Raw genomic sequence first — 22674 nt, 5'->3', positions numbered from 1 at the left:
CCGACAGATTGTTAGATAAGACACATATGCAACAGTTAGGTATCTTTATTTCGAAACGTTTCGCCTACACAGTAGGCTTCTTCAGTCGAGTACAGAAAAGTTGATAGAAGCAGAAGATACTTGAAGACGATGTAATCAGTCCATCACCCTTAAAGTTTTGAGGTGGTCAGTCCCTCAGTCTGGAGAAGGGCATTGTTCCGTTGTCTGAAACAATATGAAGTTGAAGTGACAGAATGGGGCTTTATATAGTGCCAGGAGGTGAGACGTAGGTTGCTTTGGGAGGGCAGGTCCCTCTCAAACCCAGCCGTTCTCACTAGTAGAGGTTGTCGAAGTTGATGGTCTGTACCAAGATACCCTTGTGTTGCAGTGTCTGTTGCATATGTGTCTTATCTAACAATCTGTCGGTATTTTATACCATTTTAATGTCCATTCTGTCAGACACTGCAACACAAGGGTATCTTGGTACAGACCATCAACTTCGACAACCTCTACTAGTGAGAACGGCTGGGTTTGAGAGGGACCTGCCCTCCCAAAGCAACCTACGTCTCACCTCCTGGCACTATATAAAGCCCCATTCTGTCACTTCAACTTCATATTGTTTCAGACAACGGAACAATGCCCTTCTCCAGACTGAGGGACTGACCACCTCAAAACTTTAAGGGTGATGGACTGATTACATCGTCTTCAAGTATCTTCTGCTTCTATCAACTTTTCTGTACTCGACTGAAGAAGCCTACTGTGTAGGCGAAACGTTTCGAAATAAAGATACCTAACTGTTGCATATGTGTCTTATCTAACAATCTGTCGGTATTTTATACCATTTTAATGTCCATTCTGTCAGACACTGCAACACAAGGGTATCTTGGTACAGACCATCAACTTCGACAACCTCTACTAGTGAGAACGGCTGGGTTTGAGAGGGACCTGCCCTCCCAAAGCAACCTACGTCTCACCTCCTGGCACTATATAAAGCCCCATTCTGTCACTTCAACTTCATATTGTTTCAGACAACGGAACAATGCCCTTCTCCAGACTGAGGGACTGACCACCTCAAAACTTTAAGGGTGATGGACTGATTACATCGTCTTCAAGTATCTTCTGCTTCTATCAACTTTTCTGTACTCGACTGAAGAAGCCTACTGTGTAGGCGAAACGTTTCGAAATAAAGATACCTAACTGTTGCATATGTGTCTTATCTAACACTATGTCATTACATGCTCTCATCACACCTGTCATTACCATACCTATGTCATTACATGCTCTCATCACACCTGTCATTACCATACCTATGTCATTACATGCTCTCATCACACCTGTCATTACCATACCTGTCATTACATGCTCTCATCACACCTGTCATTGCCATACCTGTCATTACATGCTCTCATCACACCTGTCATTACCATACCTGTCATTACATGCTCTCATCACCCCTGTTATTACCATACCTATGTCATTACATGCTCTCATCACACCTGTCATTACCATACCTATGTCATTACATGGTCTCATCACACCTGTCATTACCATACCTATGTCATTACATGCTCTCATCACACCTGTCATTACCATACCTATGTCATTACATGCTCTCATCACACCTGTCATTACCATACCTGTCATTACATGCTCTCATCACACCTGTCATTACCATACCTGTCATTACATGCTCTCATCACACCTGTCATTACCATACCTATGTCATTACATGCTCTCATCACACCTGTCATTACCATACCTATGGCATTACATGCTCTCATCACACCTGTCATTACCATACCTGTCATTACATGCTCTCATCACACCTGTCATTACCATACCTGTCATTACATGCTCTCATCACACCTGTCATTACCATACCTGTCATTACATGCTCTCATCACCCCTGTTATTACCATACCTATGTCATTACATGCTCTCATCACACCTGTCATTACCATACCTATGTCATTACATGCTCTCATCACACCTGTCATTACCATACCTATGTCATTACATGCTCTCATCACACCTGTCATTACCATACCTATGTCATTACATGCTCTCATCACACCTGTCATTACCATACCTGTCATTACATGCTCTCATCACACCTGTCATTACATGCTCTCATCACACATGTCATTACCATACCTATGTCATTACATGCTCTCATCACACCTGTCATTACCATACCTATGGCATTACATGCTCTCATCACACCTGTCATTACCATATCTATGTCATTACATGCTCTCATCACACCTGTCATTACCATACCTATGTCATTACATGCTCTCATCACACCTGTCATTACCATACCTGTCATTACATGCTCTCATCACACCTGTCATTACCATACCTGTCATTACATGCTCTCATCACCCCTGTTATTACCATACCTATGTCATTACATGCTCTCATCACACCTGTCATTACCATACCTATTTCATTACATGCTCTCATCACACCTGTCATTACCATACCTATGTCATTACATGCTCTCATCACACCTGTCATTACCATACCTATGTCATTACATGCTCTCATCACACCTGTCATTACCATACCTGTCATTACATGCTCTCATCACACCTGTCATTACATGCTCTCATCACACCTGTCATTACCATACCTATGTCATTACATGCTCTCATCACACCTGTCATTACCATACCTATGGCATTACATGCTCTCATCACACCTGTCATTACCATACCTATGTCATTACATGCTCTCATCACACCTGTCATTACCATACCTGTCATTACATGCTCTCATCACACCTGTCATTACCATACCTGTCATTACCATACCTGTCATTACATGCTCTCATCACACCTGTCATTACCATACCTGTCATTACATGCTCTCATCACACCTGTCATTACCATACCTGTCATTACATGCTCTCATCACACCTGTCATTACCATACCTGTCATTACATGCTCTCATCACACCTGTCATTACCATACCTGTCATTACATGCTCTCATCACACCTGTCATTACCATACCTGTCATTACATGCTCTCATCACACCAGTCATTAACAATTTTTACCTATCATAGAAATTTATTTCTATCAACACTATTATTATACTATTATTACTGCTACACATAAAAACTGTTTACTCCTATCATCTGATGAAAACTCACACTCACACGAGCTTTTAAATCTCTGCACAAAATTCAATTTAAACCAGCAAATAATAGAGCCTACTAGACTGGAGAATACACTAGACCTCATCTTCACTAACAATGATGATCTGATAAGAAATGTCACCATATCAAAAACAATATACTCAGATCACAACATAATTGAGGTTCAGACATGTATGCGTGGAGCCCCAGACCGACATAATGAGACTAGTCACGAGGGAGCATTCACCAAATTCAACTTCAAAAACATAAAGTGGGACCAAGTAAACCAAGTCCTAACTGATATAAGCTGGGAAGATATACTAAGCAACACAGACCCCAACTTATGCCTAGAACAGATTAACTCGGTGGCATTCGATGTATGCACAAGGCTTATTCCTCTAAGAAAAAGGAGGAGTAGATGTAAAATAGAAAGAGACAGGCGCTCCCTTTACAGGCGACGGAAAAGAATAACAGAGCGGCTAAAAGAGGTCAATATATCTGAAATGCGTAGGGAGACACTGGTCAGAGAAATAGCAAGCATCGAACTTAAGCTAAAAGAATCCTTTAGGAGTCAGGAATCGCGGGAAGAACTAAAAGCCATAAATGAAATCGAAAGAAACCCAAAGTATTTCTTCTCCTATGCCAAATCAAAATCGAGAACAACGTCCAGTATTGGACCCCTACTTAAACAAGATGGGTCCTACACAGATGACAGCAAGGAAATGAGTGAGCTACTCAAGTCCCAATATGACTCAATTTTTAGCAAGCCGCTAACCAGACTGAGAGTCGAAGATCAAAATTAATTTTTTTGAGAGAGCCAGAAAATTTGATTAACACAAGCCTATCCGATGTTATCCTGACGCCAAATGACTTCGAACAGGCGATAAATGACATGCCCATGCACTCTGCCCCAGGGCCAGACTCATGGAACTCTGTGTTCATCAAGAACCTTTTCCATCCTATGGAGAGGGAGCATGGACACGGGGGTCGTCCCACAGTTACTAAAAACAACAGACATAGCCCCACTCCACAAAGGGGGCAGTAAAGCAACAGCAAAGAACTACAGACCAATAGCACTAACATCCCATATCATAAAAATCTTTGAAAGGGTCCTAAGAAGCAAGATCACCACCCATCTAGAAACCCATCAGTTACACAACCCAGGGCAACATGGGTTTAGAACAGGTCGCTCCTGTCTGTCTCAACTATTGGATCACTATGACAAGGTCCTAAATGCACTAGAAGACAAAAAGAATGCAGATGTAATATATACAGACTTTGCAAAAGCCTTCGACAAGTGTGACCATGGCGTAATAGCGCACAAAATGCGTGCTAAAGGAATAACAGGAAAAGTCGGTCGATGGATCTATAATTTCCTCACTAACAGAACACAGAGAGTAGTCGTCAACAGAGTAAAGTCCGAGGCAGCTACGGTGAAAAGCTCTGTTCCACAAGGCACAGTACTCGCTCCCATCTTGTTCCTCATCCTCATATCCGACATAGACAAGGATGTCAGCCACAGCACCGTGTCTTCCTTTGCAGATGACACCCGAATCTGCATGACAGTGTCTTCCATTGCAGACACTGCAAGGCTCCAGGCGGACATCAACCAAATCTTTCAGTGGGCTGCAGAAAACAATATGAAGTTCAACGATGAGAAATTTCAGTTACTCAGATATGGTAAACATGAGGAAATTAAATCTTCATCAGAGTACAAAACAAATTCTGGCCACAAAATAGAGCGAAACACCAACGTCAAAGACCTGGGAGTGATTATGTCGGAGGATCTCACCTTCAAGGACCATAACATTGCATCAATCGCATCTGCTAGAAAAATGACAGGATGGATAATGAGAACCTTCAAAACTAGGGAGGCCAAGCCCATGATGACACTCTTCAGGTCACTTGTTCTATCTAGGCTGGAATATTGCTGCACACTAACAGCACCTTTCAAGGCAGGTGAAATTGCCGACCTAGAAAATGTACAGAGAACCTTCACGGCGCGCATAACGGAGATAAAACACCTCAATTATTGGGAGCGCTTGAGGTTCCTAAACCTGTATTCCCTGGAACGCAGGAGGGAGAGATACATGATTATATACACCTGGAAAATCCTAGAGGGACTAGTACCGAACTTGCACACGAAAATCACTCACTATGAAAGCAAAAGACTTGGCAGACGATGCACCATCCCCCCAATGAAAAGCAGGGGTGTCACTAGCACGTTAAGAGACCATACAATAAGTGTCAGGGGCCCGAGACTGTTCAACTGCCTCCCAGCACACATAAGGGGGATTACCAACAGACCCCTGGCAGTCTTCAAGCTGGCACTGGACAAGCACCTAAAGTCAGTTCCTGATCAGCCGGGCTGTGGCTCGTACGTTGGTTTGCGTGCAGCCAGCAGCAACAGCCTGGTTGATCAGGCTCTGATCCACCAGGAGGCCTGGTCACAGACCGGGCCGCGGGGGCGTTGACCCCCGGAACTCTCTCCAGGTAAACTCCAGGTAATTACTACTACTAATGCTAATACTACTTTCCCTACTAATGTTATTATCACTGTTGTTATTAATATTGCTGCATTTATTACTATACTTTATTACAAGTATTCTTATTACTATTATTACTTCTAATACTACTGCTGGTACTACTAAGACTATTACTATTACTTCTATTATTAGCAGCAACACCACCAGCAGCAGGATGGTGGTTGTACTGGTGGAAGAAATTTGTAGTAGTGATTAGAAGTAATGGTGTTTTTATTATACTCGTTTTAAATATCGTCAGTATACCGGCAGAGGCGACGAGGGAACGACCAGGTTCCAGCACTAGGGTCGCCCCCTCAGGTAAATATGGCAGCACTTTTTCTATCAGCTCCTGAGGTGTGTACCCCGAAGACGAGGTGTCTGCCGTCACTGGGCTGGATACTGCAGAATTGGCAGCAGTTTCTTTCGATTTGGACTGTCTTTCCATGGTTGCTGGCGGGGGCATCGTAGAAGCAGGTGAGGTTGGTAGATCGTAGAAAACATTAAGGCCCCCTCCTAGGTTGATGATGGTCGCTGCCTTCCAGCCATACTCCTGGATCTGAGCAACAAAACCATCTTTAGACAGGTCTTGGAATCAGATTCAAAGGATTATAGTTTTGGAATAATTAATATACTTGCTGAATGCAAGTTTTAATCCTTAAAAAATGGTCAAAGTCAGTCCTAAAAACTTTGAAGTGAATACGAAGAGCGTCAAAATTGAACCTTGTGGTAATATTTGAGCTAGTTACAGGTAAAATCTTACTGATGCTTGCATGGCCGACAAAGAATTTCGAGATATAATTGAGAATGAAGAAAAATAATCTAGCTTTTAATGAATATTAAATGTGATATAAACTTAACTCAGTACGACTTGACTCAAGAAATCGTCATGTTGACGGCAGTGAAGGGACTTGAGCTAGAGTTCGTCACGGCCACGCTAGCTGGAGATTCGTCTGTAAAAACTTGCATTTGTGGTCACAGAGGTGCCTGTGCTAACTTTCCTATGGTGTAGAAATATACCTAGTTGGATGAATCTTATTGTGGCTAGCTGGTCTAGTGGCTAACGCGACGGGCTGGAGTTTTGAGACTCTATGACCGCGGGTTCAATCCCGGCCGAGGGTATGGTTTAACTCAGTACACCTGACCAAAATATTTTATATGGAGACGATGAATGGGGGTAGACTCCCTGGTACATAACTAATTCAAGAGGACACACTGCCAAAATAAATTCATTTGTAATGAGATTGGAAACCCTAAACAAGACTTCATAGTAGTAAGCTATAGATGCAGAAAGAATGAGTGACAAAATTCTTGATTCCTATATGGAAGATCAAACTTTTTCTGGGATCGATGGGACGCAGGAATTGCAAAGAAAGAGAGAAGTTCAGATAAGGCCGCCGGAGATGTTAATATTATGGAGGGTTTGCTATAAATTTCGCTACCACGAAGAAAGAGTTCGGTTACCTGCTTAAGGACGAGGGAGGCGGCTTGCATCATCTTAACATAGACCTGAATCTGGGTGATGGCGGAACCGACATGGACATGCACGCCCTCTACGCTCACATATTTATGTACGGCCACACACTCGTCCAAGTCCACATGACCGCTGGCGCCACTCCCTCCCAGCACCTTTAAGACCTGCATGGATTTCAAAAGCTATGTTAGTGTAAGAAAAATGTTAAATATGGTATGTATCTAATTGCGTGGAGAATGAAAGTCACAATACCATGGCTGGAACAATTCACAACTCACAAATTGGAAATGGAAACTGAACGATGTTTCGATTCGTGCCAGAATCTGATTAACCTATTTGAGTTTGTTTGGGATGAGGGAAAGGTAACCCCAGCCGGGGCTTATCTGTTAACTTTGGATTGACTGATTTTAAATGTTTTTCATATTTGCATTTAGACCCTGTATGAAAGGCTCTCAAGCCAAGGATTTGGATCAAGAATCATTACCTCCCATCAACTTCAGATGCTGTAGGAACCCTACTAATTTAGTGCTTCTTGAATATATTTTTTTTCTTCCCACGGCCCGCAAGATGGGGTCCGGCTTGGTCCTGTTCATAATGCAGTCCAGACGAGCCGGGCCATCTGCCTCGCCTCCAATTTGTCGATACCACACCTGTCATATTACGTAGACTTACTCTTCTCAGTCAGTGTTGTGGGACAAATGTCCTCCCACACACGACTGTCCCTCAGCATTCGTTTATAAAAGACGAATGAAATTTACCATGAACTCGAGCTACGGCATTTGTCTGTTTTCCCTGCTGACACGCTCCCCGCGTGGCCACAGAAAATATCTACATAACTTTGCGATGAGGTGGTGACGTGTACTTAGCTCAGTGGTGACGTGTACTTAGCTCAGTGGTGATGTGTACTTAGCTCAGTGGTGACGTGTACTTAGCTTGAGTGGTGACGTGTACTTAGCTCTGTGAAGACCTGTTTGTGTGCTCTCTGTGAATCTGAACCAGGATGCCCTCTCTTGAGCAACTTTACCAGCAGCTGAGAGAAGAGCTCAGAGTTGCTAAGATGGAGATACGGCGATTAACGGAGGAGAACAAGAGGATTCATAGTAATCCTCCTGTTGTGAGTCCCCAGGTTAAGAGGGGAGCTTGGTCAGTGGCCGGGCAACATGGAACCAAGCTGAAGATCAAGAAAACGGTTGGAGAGGCAGAAACAACGAGAAACCAGAAGACTACCGTGGAAACTTCCAACCCATTCTCGGTGCTACCTGACGAATGTGAGTGTTCTACTGGGAATGCAACAACGAGCACCAAAGAAGCATTGGCAGACGTGAGTGAGACATCCCTAGAAACCCCAACGAAGACCATTGAGAACGTCTTGACGAATTCTACAAGTGGTGTAATGCTACCTGGCGAATGTGAGTCGACTACTCAGAGCATCACGATGGACGATGCCAAGGAAGGTAAAAACATTGTTGTTGTTGGGGATAGCCAGATTAGGTACATGGATAGGGCATTCTGCTTGAAGGATAGGAGTAGGAGGCAGAGAGTGTGTTTTCCTGGGGCTGGGATGAAGGATATTGTTAGCCATCTGGATGACATCATGAGAGGTAATGGGAGCAATCCTATTATCTGTCTCAGTGCTGGAGGCAACGATGTTGGCAGACGTAGGAGTGAGGACCTGATTAGCAGGTATAGGTCAGCAATAGAGATAATTAGGAGGAAGGGTGGGAAACCTGTCATATGTGGCATTTTGCCAAGGAGAGGAGTTGGAAATGAATGGTTGTCCAGAGCAATTGGTGTCAATTGCTGGCTGGACAAATACTGTAAGGAAAATGCGGTAACATTCATTGACAACTGGGACCTCTTCTATGGCAGAAATGACATGTATGCCAGGGATGGGGTTCACTTATCTAGGTGTGGGGTGGGAGCACTGGCCAACGCAGTGGAGGGAGCTGTTAGGTCTTTAAACTAGGAATAGTTAGTGGTATGGGTTTTGGCGGGAAAACTGTGAAGTCTCGGGGTAGTAATATGAGTACTAGGAGAACTAGTAATAGGCAAAATAAGGTGGATATTGGAAAGCCAGTGGCACTAATTGACAAGGACAGTAATAGGTTTAGTGGAATAACAGAAAGGAGCAGGAAGGGTAAAGAGAGAGGGGGGTCTTTAGGTATTTATTACACAAATAGTCGCAGTGCTAGGAATAAGATGGACGAGTTGAGACTAGTTGCTAGTGCAGGTAACATAGATGTATTTGCCATTACTGAGACGTGGTTTAATTCAAAAAGTCGGGACATGCCTGCGGAATGTCACATTCAGGGTTTTAAATTGTTCCAAGTAGATAGAAGTATCGGGAAGGGGGGGTGAGGTGGCACTGTATGTCCGAGATCGCTTGAACTGTTGCATAAAAACGGGTATTAAGTCTGAAGTAACACATACAGAGTCTGTTTGGATAGAATTTTCAGAGGGGCATGAAAAGTTAATTTTAGGTGTGATATACCATCCCCCAAATTTAGATAGGGACCAGGGGAGAATACTATGGGAGGAAATTGTTAGGGCCACAAGGCACGATAATGTAGTAATTCTAGGAGACTTTAACTTTAGCCATATTGATTGGAATTTCTTGACTGGGAATTTAGAATCATACGACTTCTTAGAAGTAGTTCAGGATTGTTTTTTGAAGCAGTTTGTGACAGAACCTACAAGGGGTAATAACCTGCTTGACTTAGTTCTGGCAAACAATGAATCCCTTGTTAATAATTTAGAAGTTTCAGAGGAACTGGGTGCTAGCGACCACAAATCAATTACATTTAGAATTGAATGGAAGTATGATAGTAGGGATAACTCAGTAACAGTCCCAGATTTTCGCTTAGCAGATTACGATGGGCTTAGAGAACACTTATCATCTGTTGACTGGGGTAACGAAGAGAGCTATCAATATGACAGTTTTCTGAACACAATACATGCTGCTCAAAGAACGTTTATCCCTAATAAAGAAATTAGATCAAATAGAAATGACCCAAAATGGATGAATAATAGGCTGAAATATCTACTAGGGCATAAGAAAGGAATTTATGGGCGTATCAAAAGAGGCGAGGGTCATCTTATGAATCAGTATATTGACATTAAGAGGGACATTAAAAAGGGGATAAGAAAAGCTAAAAGGGACTATGAAATTAAAGTTGCTAGGGATTCTAAAACTAACCCAAAAAGTTTTTTCCAGGTATATAGAACAAAAGTCAGAGATAAGATAGGTCCCCTTAAAAATAACTATGGGCATCTTAGTGACAAAGAGAATGAAATGTGCTCGATTTTAAATAATTATTTTCTCTCGGTTTTTACACAGGAAGACACTAATAATATTCCGGTAATTAATTTTTATAGTGGGCCAGAAGAAGATAAATTATGTAACATCACAGTCACTAGTGAAATGGTTGTGAAGCAGATAGACCGACTGAAGCAAAATAAGTCACCGGATCCTGATGAGGTTTTTTCAAGGGTTCTAAAGGAATGCAAAATGAAAGTCTGTGAACCATTAACTAATATTTTTAATTTATCTCCTCAAACAGGTGTAGTGTCTGATATGTGGAAGATGGCTATTGTAATTCCTATTTTTAAAACAGGGGACAAGTCGTTACCGTCAAATTCCGCCCAATAAGCCTGACCTCAATTGTAGGCAAATTACTAGAGTCAATTATAGCTGAGATTATAAGAAGCCATCTCGATAAGCATAGCTTGATTAATGATACTCAGCATGGATTCACAAGAGGCCGGTCTTGTCTAACTAATTTATTAACTTTCTTCAGTAAAGCTTTTGAGGCTGTTGACCACGATAAAGAATTTGATATTGTTTATTTAGATTTTAGTAAGGCATTTGATAGAGTTCCGCACCAAAGACTGTTGAAGAAAGTAGCAGCTCATGGCATTGGGGGAAGGGTGCTCTCGTGGATCGAATCATGGCTCACAGACAGGAGGGACTGATTACCTCATTCTCCTCCTGTTCTTCAAGTTTCTCCTACGTTTGGACTGATGAAGCCACTGTGTGGTGAAACGTTTCCTCAATAAAGATACCCAAGAGTTGCACATGTGTCTAATTTATCAATCACAGACAGGAAGCAGAGAGTGTCCATAAATGGGGTTAAATCCGAGTGGGGATCAGTAACAAGTGGCGTTCCACAGGGATCAGTCTTGGGCCCGTTGTTGTTTATAATATATATCAATGATCTTGATGAAGGAATTACTAGTGATATGAGCAAATTCGCCGATGACACGAAGATAGGTAGGATAATTGATTCAAACGTAGATGTTAGGGAACTTCAGGAGGATTTAGACAAACTCTACTCTTGGTCAGAAAAGTGGCAGATGCAGTTCAATGTAGATAAATGCAAGGTTCTGAAGCTCGGGAGTGTCCATAACGAACGAACGAAAGTTCAGGTAAGATCCCAAATGGGATGAGCGGGGAAGGCGGGACAGACGAAGAATAGTGCTGGAGAGGAGTGTTCTTAGTAGTAGAAATAGAGCCAGGGCTTAACCCAGCAGCTAAGTCGATCGTGGGACAGACATTGAGAACACACATAGCAGGCTCTTCTGTTGGGACTCCGGTGGGTGAGTGGGGAAGTGTGGACAGACGATGAACAGTCGTGAGAGGAAGGTCTTGAGTTGTAGAATAAAGAGCCAGGGCTAAACCCAGCTGCGTGGCACTGCGAGGCAGTGTAGAGAGGGCATGTTGAGGACATAGAGGAGAGAGCAGACTGCAGACAGTGCTCGCTGACTGATATGCTTCAGGCTGAGGTGAAGAGCTGGTTTGGACGTCAGGTGTTGGGAAGGGTGTTGTGTGTTTGGCTACACTTCGCTGGTGATGGAGCCACTCTTGAGTCTTTTGAAGTCTCTCTTGGACATGTGGAATAGTTGCATTCTGAGGTTGGAGCAGTTCAGATTCGTCACGAGGTAAGATAGTGCGTTTTCAAAAGGAATTTGGTGAGGTTTGGTGCAGGTGTACTTAACAGCTCCTTCTTTCATTAAGTGGAGCATATCAGCTGCGCTCATTTCGGTTGGGAGGTTGGGGGTGGTGTAGAAGGTTAGAGACCCATTAAAGGCTTGGCTTAGGTAACGGTTGCGTGTGGTTTCTTCTTCGACTACTACTTCGTCGTTGTCCGAGGGTTGTTCATAATGTTCTGGTACTATTTCGTCTTCTGTGACTGTGTTGAGAGGAGGCAGGGAGTGTTGGTCGGTTGTGATTTGTTGGGCTGGTGGTGGGTGGTGAGAGGTGGCAGTAGACGGTGGTGTTGGTTCTGGAGTAGAGTCTTGGTCAGAGATACGAGTAGGACCAGGGGTTGAGGTGAAGTTAACAATATCTGGAATTAGCTTGAGGAGGTCTTGTGATGGTGGCGAGTCTGGAAAGTTGAAGTTTGGCATGTTGTTTAGGCGAAACAGTTCATTGATTGTCGTGTTGAATGAGCCAGGGTTTGCAGCATTAGTAAGGTGTGCATACATCATACAGTATAGCACCTTGGATGGAACAGCGTCAGGAAGAGCAAGGAGGGACTGGCTGGGTGGAGATGATTGTTGTGTAGCTTGAAGGAGTTCGGTGGTATCTGATTGAATTTTTGCAATGGCGGCGTATGTTGGCGATTTAGGGTTGTTCTTCTTGGTTTCTTCAATGATTTTCTTAGACAGGACTTCTTTACGTAGAGGGCATTTTGCTGCAAGGGTGTGGTGAGTACCCTTGCAGTTGAGGCAGGTAGGAGAGGTAGTGGTAGTAGAACATTCCTTGAAGTCATGGCCGTCTTTACCGCAGTTTGTGCAGTACTTTTTCCCTTTCAGAGGACAGTCAGGCGTTGAGTGGTGATAGGAGTAGCAGGTCCAGCATGGCGAGATGTGGGCGAAACGTTCGGGTTCTATGTGACTTGGATGGATATGATAGTAGGAGATAGCTAGGCCGTCAGACAGTGCTCTAGTAGCCATCTCGATGTTGGAGAAGGTTAGCTTGATCATTGTAGAGGCGTTGGGGATTTTGGTGATATGTTCAATCGACGCCCAGGTATTTTGTTCCTCGATAGAGGTCTTGAGATCCTCAGTCGATAAAGAAGTGACGAGTTTGTCCAGCCGTTTGACGAAAACGGAACGTTTCGCCAGCAAAAAAGGTGAAGGGGAGATGGTGAACTGTCGGTCTCTGAGGGTTTTCATAGAAGTGTCGGCGATCAGCTTTGTGGCTTCATAATCGTCAGTACAGACGACGATGAATGAGTCTTTCGTCGAGTGGATGGCTGTAAATTTAACCTGTAGGCAAGTCTTTACAACGGCAGCAAGGGCAAGTTTAGTAGAGTCATTTATTACTCCACTGTTGGGTTTGATCCTTACACGGTTTGCAAGCATCATGAAGGAGTAAGTCAGGCGCTGGTACGATGATTATAGGTTCCCCTCCCCGACGGGGATCGAAGGAACACTTCTTGAGGTGAGGAGCGACTGTGTCTTACGATGATGTGTTTGGAGTACATAAGAATGGAGGAACACTGTAGAAGGCCTACTGGCCCATGCGAGGCAGGTCCTTATCAAAAACAACCTCTGCCTATGATGAGGACGGGTAGACGATGAAATCACGTGACTCCTGTGTTGTTGGGTTGGTGCTGCTTAAGTATCATGTATGCCAATGTTTTTGAAATTTTGTAGTTTCCAGTGTTGCGTTCTATAGTGTCGGTGACGGCGATTAGTGAGGCTTCTAGGCACCGTCGGCGTCTGAGGTCTGGTTCGGTGAGAACGAATTGTGCCTCATTCCAGTTCATCAAATGCCCCGAGACAGGCAGAGATCTTGCAGTCCACCTGAATGAGCATCGAAATGCCTCTAACAGAGACGATGTAAGGTACGCATGTGTCCTCCACAGACTCCACGGGGCATTTGATGAACTGGAATGAGGCACAACTCGTTCTCACCGAACCAGACCTCAGACGCCGACGGTGCCTAGAAGCCTCACTAATCGCCGTCACTGACACTATAGAACGCAACACTGGAAACTACAAAATTTCAAAAACATTGGCATACATGATACTTAAGCAGCACCAACCCAACAACACAGGAGTCACATGATTTCATCGTCTACCCGTCCTCGTCATAGGTAGAGGTTGTTTTGATAAGGACCTGCCTCGCATGGGCCAGTAGGCCTTCTACAGTGTTCCTCCATTCTTATGTTCTTATGGCATTCCTCAGGTCACGTGCGTCACATCTCACTCTCCGCCTATGTATATAATGTCTTTCTACCTCTGCATGTTAGAAGTGATCAAGGTCCCAGGACCGAAACGTTTTCTAATAAATATGTTATAGTGTTTGCTTACGTGTCTTTCTAAATCATATATATTATAAACAACAACGGGCCCAAGACTGATCCCTGTGGAACGCCACTTGTTACAGATCCCCACTCGGATTTAACCCCATTTATGGACACTCTGCTTCCTGTCTGTGAGCCATGACTCGACCCACGAGAGCACTTTTCCCCCAATGCCATGAGCTGCCACTTTCTTTAACAGTCTTTGGTGCGGAACTCTATCAAAAGCCTTACTAAAATCTAAGTAAATAATATCAAATTCTTTATCGTGGTCAACAGCCTCAAAAGCTTTACTGAAGAAAGTTAATAAATTAGTTAGACAAGACCGGCCTCTTGTGAATCCATGCTGAGTATCATTAATCAAGCTATGCTTATCGAGATGGCTTCTTATAATCTCAGCTATAATTGACTCTAGTAATTTGCCTACAATTGAGGTCAGGCTTATTGGGCGGTAATTTGACGGTAACGACTTGTCCCCTGTTTTAAAAATAGGAATTACATTAGCCATCTTCCACATATCAGACACTACACCTGTTTGAAGAGATAAATTAAAAATATTAGTTAATGGTTCACAGAGTTCCATTTTGCATTCCTTAAGAACCCTTGAAAAAACCTCATCAGGACCCGGTGACTTATTTTGCTTCAGTCGGTCTATCTGCTTCACAACCATTTCACTAGTGACTGTGATGTTACATAATTTATCTTCTTCTGGCCCACTATAGAAATTAATTACTGGAATGTTATTAGTGTCTTCCTGCGTAAAAGCCGAGAGAAAATAATTATTTAAAATCGAGCACATTTCATTCTCTTTGTCACTAAGATGCCCATAGTTATTTTTAAGGGGACCTATCTTATCTCTGACTTTTGTTCTATATACCTGGAAAAAACTTTTTGGGTTAGTTTTAGAATCCCTAGCAACTTTAATTTCATAGTCCCTTTTAGCTTTTCTTATCCCCTTTTTAATGTCCCTCTTAATGTCAATATACTGATTCATAAGATGACACTCACCTCTTTTGCTACGCCTATAAATTCCTTTCTTATGCCCTAGTAGATATTTGAGCCTATTATTCATCCATTTTGGGTCATTTCTATTTGATCTAATTTCTTTATACGGAATAAACGTTCTTTGAGCCTCATGTATAGTGTTCAGAAAACTGTCATATTGATAGCTCTCTTCGTTACTCCAGTCAACAGATGATAAGTGTTCTCTAAGCCCATCGTAATCTGCTAAGCGAAAATCTGGGACTGTTACTGAGTTATCCCTACTATCATACTTCCATTCAATTCTAAATGTAATTGATTTGTGGTCGCTAGCACCCAGTTCCTCTGAAACTTCTAAATTATTAACAAGGGATTCATTGTTTGCCAGAACTAAGTCAAGCAGGTTATTACCCCTTGTAGGTTCTGTCACAAACTGCTTCAAAAAACAATCCTGAACTACTTCTAAGAAGTCGTATGATTCTAAATTCCCAGTCAAGAAATTCCAATCAATATGACTAAAGTTAAAGTCTCCTAGAATTACTACATTATCGTGCCTTGTGGCCCTAACAATTTCCTCCCATAGTATTCTCCCCTGGTCCCTATCTAAGTTTGGGGGACGGTATATCACACCTAAAATTAATTTTTCATGCCCCTCTGAAAATTCTATCCAAACAGACTCTGTATGTGTTACTTCAGACTTAATACCCGTTTTTATGCAACAGTTCAAGCGATCTCGGACATACAATGCCACCCCACCCCCCTTCCCGACACTTCTATCTACTTGGAACACTTTAAAACCCTGAATGTGACATTCCGCAGGCATGTCCCGACTTTTTGAATTAAACCACGTTTCAGTTAAGGTAAATACATCAATGTTACCTGCACTAGCAACTAGTCTCAACTCGTCCATCTTATTCCTAGCACTGCGACTATTTGTGTAATGTATATTTAAAGACCCTCCTTTCTCTTTACCCTTCCTGCTCCTTTCTGTTATTCCACTAAACCTGTTACTGTCCTTGTCAATTTGTGCCACTGGCTTTCCAATATCTACCTCATTTTGCCTATTACTAGTTCTCCTAGTACTCATATTACTACACTGCGACTTGACTGTTTTCCCGCCAAAACCCATACCACTAACTATTCCTAGTTTAAAGACCCAACAGCTCCCTCCACTGCAGTTGCCAGTGCTCCCAGCCCAGACCTAGATAAGTGAACCCCATCCCTGGCATACATGTCATTTCTGCCATAGAAGAGGTCCCAGTTGTCAATGAATGTTACCGCATTTTCCTTACAGTATTTGTCCAGCCAGCAATTGACACCAATTGCCCTGGACAACCATTCATTTCCAACTCCTCTCCTTGGCAAAATACCACATATGACAGGGTTCCCACCCTTCCTCCTAATTATTTCTATTGCTGACCTATACCTGCTAATCAGGTCGTCACTCCTACGTCTGCCAACATTGTTGCCACCAGCACTGAGACAGATAATAGGATTGCTCCCATTACCTCTCATGATGTCATCCAGATGGCTAACAATATCCTCCATCCCAGCCCCAGGAAAGCAAACTCTCTGTCTCTTACTCCTGTCCTTCAAGCAGAACGCCCTATCCATATACCTAATTTGGCTATCCCCAACAACAACAATATTCTTACCTTCCTTGGTGTCGATCGTCGTGACGTTCCCAGTAGTCGACTCACATTCGTCGGGTAGCACTGAGAATGTATTAGATGTTTCCACAACAGTTTCCACGGCAGTCTCTTCTTCATCGTTTCTACCTTTCCATTCGTCTTCTTGATCGTCAACTTCGTTCCCTGCTGTCCAGCCACTGACCAGTTTCCTTTCTTGACCTGAGGACTCAAAACAGAAGGACTACTACGAATCTTCTTGTTTTCCTCGGTCAGTCGCCGAATCTCCATCTTCGCCATCCTCAATTCTTCCTTAAGCTGTTGGTAAAGTTGCTCGATGGAGGGCATCTTGCTTCAATTCGTAGAGAGCGTGCAAACAGGTCTTCACAGAGCTAAGTACACGTCACCACAAAGAAAAATGCACAATTTTCATTGACAGCATGGAAAAATACTTTCATGGTTCAAGTAATAGTCGTAATGGTCATTGCAATTACACACCATAGGGCCCCTAAATGTTGTTGATATGGGCCCTGGACCTCATAGTAACAATCATCATCACCACCACCACTATTATTATCACTACCAGCCTGCACCGTCATCGTTACCACCATCGTCATAGTTACCATCACTACCACCATGAGGTTTAATTCACATACTATTCTGAGCACTGTGATCCCTCCAGTACCCACCTGAAGAAGCTGCCGCTCTTCCACGCCGAACTTGGAGTCCCTAAGAGCCGTGGCCAGGTATGGGTGAGTGTGGGCGTCGAGGACGGGGTTGAGGCGTACCAGTGCCCTCGCCCGCACGCCCACCTCACGTACCACATCAACCAGCAGCTGAGCGTCGAACACAGAGTCCACATTGAGGAGCACTTCATGGCGGACAGCCAGCTCCACCTCCCACCTGCCCGTCAGGATATAATATTCAAGTGGGAGCGCTAAACTTCTAATTATTATTATTATAAACAAAAGAAACGCTAAACCTACGAGGGTCATACAGCTCCTTATAGGTTTAGGGGTTCTTTTGATAATAATAATTATAGGTCAAGCATCTCTTCGGGAATAGAAGGTAGCCAAGTTTAATCCAAGGAGAGAATGCCTCCAGTTCTTTGAATCAAGAGCCTGCACCAGCATCAAGGTTGAAAAAAGTTCTTCATGTATGGTAACGTGCAAATGGATATTTTTTTTTTAAGCTGGTTGAAAAAACCTAGATTAATATTTTTTGCAGAAATAAAATTTTCATTTGTATGATAAATTTCTTCCCTTAGGCCATGATATCTGTATGATCCATACTGGTTTTGCGCTTCCCCCTGACGGAAATAATAATTGAGATAGATTTACTGGTTAATGTTGGCCTCTGTACTTTGGTTTAAACTGTTGGTATTGTATTAATAATAATTATTAATATAGTTTTTGGCGTAGTCCCAGGCCCGGTGGCCTGGTGGCTAAAGCTCCCGCTTCACACACGGAGGGCCCGGGTTCGATTCCCGGCGGGTGGAAACATTTCGACACGTTTCCTTACACCTATTGTCCTATTCACCTAGCAGCAAATAGGTACCTGGGTGTTAGTCGACTGGTGTGGGTCGCATCCTGGGGGACAAGATTAAGGACCCCAATGGAAATAAGTTAGATAGTCCTCGATGACGCACTGACTTTCTTGGGTTATCCTGGGTGGCTAACCCTCCGGGGTTAAAAATCCGAACGAAATCTTATCTTATCTCTTACTGACTTTTATAAATTTCTTTTGAACTCCTCCGTTAATTAAATGACATCGAACCTCTATCACTGCTTGTGATTAATGTTGGAAAAAACAAAAGGATTTCTTTTCTTATATAAATGTTCAAATTTTGTGATGTTTTTACAAACATATATAATAACTCTCTGAATATTCTTAAGTTTGTTATATATTGGTTGAAAAATTATTTTCTATAATATGGAAACAGTCGGACAATAATAAACAATGTAAACTGAAAATCATGCTAAAGGACCCATCCTGGTTTACCTCAAAATATAGGGCGTCCCGTAAGTTTGTTCGTAGAAAGTGTACGACGTGTCCCCCATTATTAAAATTCGAATGCAGACTATATATCCAGTCAACAAGCACACGGTGAATGTCACTAACAGTCAGTACCTGACCAGCCGAACTGTGGTTTGTACGTTGACTGTGTGCGGCCAGCAGTAACAGCCTGGTTAATCAGGCCCTGATCCACCGGGAGGCCTGGTCAAGGACTGGTCCGGGGGGGCCTTGACCCCACCCTCCAGGTAGCACTAATGAAAACTCACCTTTCGATTCCAAACTAATAGGGCACCCTTAGAAAAAAAAAGCCTCACTAACCTGCGTTTGCCGTTCCCATTCAAGATAACCTGACGAGGAAGGAAACCAGCATGAAGGGCCATGAGCACCTCATTACCACTAACGGTGGTGGCCATGGTCACTCCGGCATCCCTGAGGGCCACCAGCAGCCCAGGATTGCTGTTGGCCTTCAGTGAGTAGGATAACACTCCTCGTGGGCCCTGGAAATATGATAAATCAAGATAAAAAACCCTCATAAAGGGAAATATTGTTCCCCTTCTAAGATGGTGCCATGATGTTGGCGAAGAGCTCTGAAACCAAAATAGTGAAGCTGTCTCTGGCACTAATTAGCTAGGATTCATTAAGGAGCACTTTTCAGAGAAAAGCTATCGAAACTGTAACTACCTCATCATACATACCAGTGTATCCTTGTAGTCACGCACGTTGTGTCTCAACATACCCAAGGAATACACAAAGGCCGGGGAAGCCAGATACCCATACTTCTGCCGTAGGCACATCCTCAGTCGCTCCAGCGAGAACCCATCACAGTGAAGGGTCCCTTGTGAGTACGCCCAGCCATTCACCTGCGGAATCGAATACTTTTTTGACATGCCGGAAATGTATGGAATTAATGTGCCGTAAGTTGGCTGGTTACTTACTTTTGCAATCGCTATATTTAAACCTTTACATTTTAAAAACGATAAGAACAGAACACGCATATATATATATATATATATATATATATATATATATATATATATATATATATATATATATATATATATATATATATATATATATATATATATATATATATATATATATATATATATATATATATATATATATATATATATATATATATATATATATATATATATATATATATATATATATATATATGCGCTTATATATGTAACTTCAAAATGATTACCATTATGTATGACAGTAGTGGTGGTGGTGGCTGTTATGATGGTAATGGTGATAGCCACAATAGCCCACTGATAACTAATCTCTGACCGGTGATGCAATAGCACGGCCGCTGTAAGGAACTAGTTTTAACATGCTCATAGTTTACATCCAGGGGAAATTAAACAACTGAAAGTATATAAAGGTATATTAATATCATGTATCAGTTTGTGGACATCTAACACACGTAAAATATCACAAGAACCCCAATGAAAACAAGTTACTCGGACTTTTTTGGGGTTATCTTAAGTAATTTACACATATGTTACCATATAATAATCCAAATTCGTGTAAAACTTTACCTAAATAAACTCAATGCCCGAAATGCTCTACATACCCAGAGGGAGTTTCGGGGGTCAATGCCCACGCGACCCGGTTCATGATCAGGCTTTGCGGCGGATCAAGGCCTGATCAACCAGGCTGTTACTGCTGGCCGCACGCAAACCGACGTACGAACCACGGCCCGGCTGGTCAGGTACTGATTTCAGGTGCCTGTCCAGCTCCCTCTTGAAGATAGCCAGGGGTCTAATGGTAATCTCCCATATGTATACTGGGAGGCAATTGAAAAATCTTGGACCCCTGACACTTATTGTGTTGTCTCTGCGTTCCCATGGTGCTCCTGCTTTTAATTGGGGGGATGTACCACCTGCTGAGTTTTTTGCAGTGTGCAGATTTGGGACTTGTCTCTGTATGATTTTCCAAGTGTATATTATCATTATCTTTCTCGCCTACGTTCCAAGGAGTACAGGTCAAGGGACTTTAACCGTTCCCAGTAATTTAGGTGCTTTACTGTACTTATACCCGCAGTGAAAGTTCTCTGTATATTCTCCAGGTCTGCAATTTCGCCTGCCTTGAAAAGGGCCGTTAGTGTACAGCAATATTTCACCCCAGAGAGAACAAGCGATTTGAAGAGAATCATTATTGGTATGGCATCCCTAGTTTTGAAGGTTCTCATTATCTATCCTATCATTTTCCTAGCGGATGATGTAGAGACGTTGTTGTAACCACGAACTTTCTATAAAGTATGCTAATAATGTCAACTACGTTTGTATCAGTTGTACAATGCACTTTGTAGAAACAAAGATTATTATTACTATTATTATTATTTACACATACACACAGAGATGAAAGTTAAAGACATGCTACAGATGATGTTAGGAAATATTTCTTCAACCTCAGGATTGTGAAGAAGTATAATGACCCGTATGAAGTGGTGGAGGCAGAGTCCATACGCAGGTTTAAAAACAGGTATGATAGGGGCGATAAACCTACGTGGGAGTGAACCCATTTGCAGCTAGCTAAGAGGTAAGGCCAGGCGCTATCACTTGATATCCCTTCAAGGGAAGGGGGGCTCTTGATCCAATGAATTACAGCTTTCCTAATTTTCCTTGGGTCGAACCCGATAGCTTCTCATTCTCTAGCTACTATATATAAACCGATCCCCGCGGCTATAAATAGGTATGTACAAACAGGTACCAGAAAGCGCCTGTATTGAAAAAATATGTATTTAAGGTTAAACCTAATTTATAATTGTCTTGAATATTGTTCTATCACGAATAATAACGATGAAAGTAATGTCTTCGTAAATTACCTCATTCTTCCCTAATAAATTTCTAGAATGCTACGCTGTGATCCTTTAAATTTTACGGGGTGACCTAGCAAACCAATGGTCCGTGGCCAAATGACCAAAAAGCCCCACTGAGTGGACCCCTCCAGGAAGGTGCCTTGAGGTGCTCTTCATTCAAGGAATAGACCTTAACAGCCTCCCCTTCCTTGAATGGAACCTGAATGTCTCCCTGAATGTCAAAGGAAGACTGCCCACAAACCGAAAACAACACCCCGCTGCCTGCCGAACAACGTAACCCTAAACTTTGTATAACTACAACTTCTTCTTAACTACAACAATTCCTGTAGTATTATGAGGCGCAATCTAAGAGGAAACAGCACCAAGGCCAGCAAGAAAACACCGAAAAATCAACTATTCAACAAGTGTAGCCAGGAGGACGCCGGCCCAGCAACCACCCCACTCACCACCGCTCATGGCAACACCACAACAATAACAACAAACATGGCTGCCACCAACCCATCCTCCCCTCTCTTCCCCGGATTCAACCTACTAAGTAGTCTCTCAGGTATGACCAACGATCCAGATACCCTAAAGACATGCATCTCCAACTTAGTTATTGAAAATATGAACCTTCGAGAGACGCTAACAAAACAAGACACCAGGATGACACAACTCGAGAACAAAATCCTCAGTCTTGAACAAAAGTTATCAACACCAGGAATGACTAACTGTGACAAGACCATCCAGACAGTCATAGATAGCCATACCCAACAAATAATATCTCTTAATACTAAGGTTGAAGAAGCAGTA

At 42.8% G+C, this 22674-nt stretch overlaps 1 protein-coding gene across 3 annotated transcripts in view; it reads right to left on the bottom strand.

Moving 5' to 3' along the window:
* LOC128702332 (uncharacterized) overlaps positions 1 to 22674 on the bottom strand; it is a 53370-nt gene that overhangs the window by 3754 nt on the left and 26942 nt on the right. The window contains exons 1-7 of one of the 3 annotated variants that reach the window (XM_053796539.2): positions 20635 to 20770; positions 20263 to 20370; positions 19748 to 19912; positions 19371 to 19549; positions 17726 to 17939; positions 7108 to 7281; positions 5911 to 6202 (exon numbers count right to left, since the gene is read on the bottom strand). In XM_053796539.2, coding sequence (XP_053652514.1) covers positions 5911 to 6202; positions 7108 to 7281; positions 17726 to 17939; positions 19371 to 19549; positions 19748 to 19912; positions 20263 to 20265 — 1027 coding nt within the window. In that variant the 5' untranslated portion in view covers positions 20266 to 20370; positions 20635 to 20770. Of the gene's footprint in view, positions 1 to 5910; positions 6203 to 7107; positions 7282 to 17725; positions 17940 to 19370; positions 19550 to 19747; positions 19913 to 20262; positions 20371 to 20634; positions 20771 to 22674 lie in introns of those variants that run through there. The other 2 variants (XM_070102148.1, XM_053796540.2) reach the window with 2 other exon arrangements.

Source organism: Cherax quadricarinatus, chromosome 80, assembly GCF_038502225.1.
Source record: "Cherax quadricarinatus isolate ZL_2023a chromosome 80, ASM3850222v1, whole genome shotgun sequence".
NCBI lineage: Eukaryota > Metazoa > Arthropoda > Malacostraca > Decapoda > Parastacidae > Cherax > Cherax quadricarinatus.
Note: the sequence above shows the minus strand (reverse complement) of the source record. Positions and strands in the feature narration are given on the sequence as shown.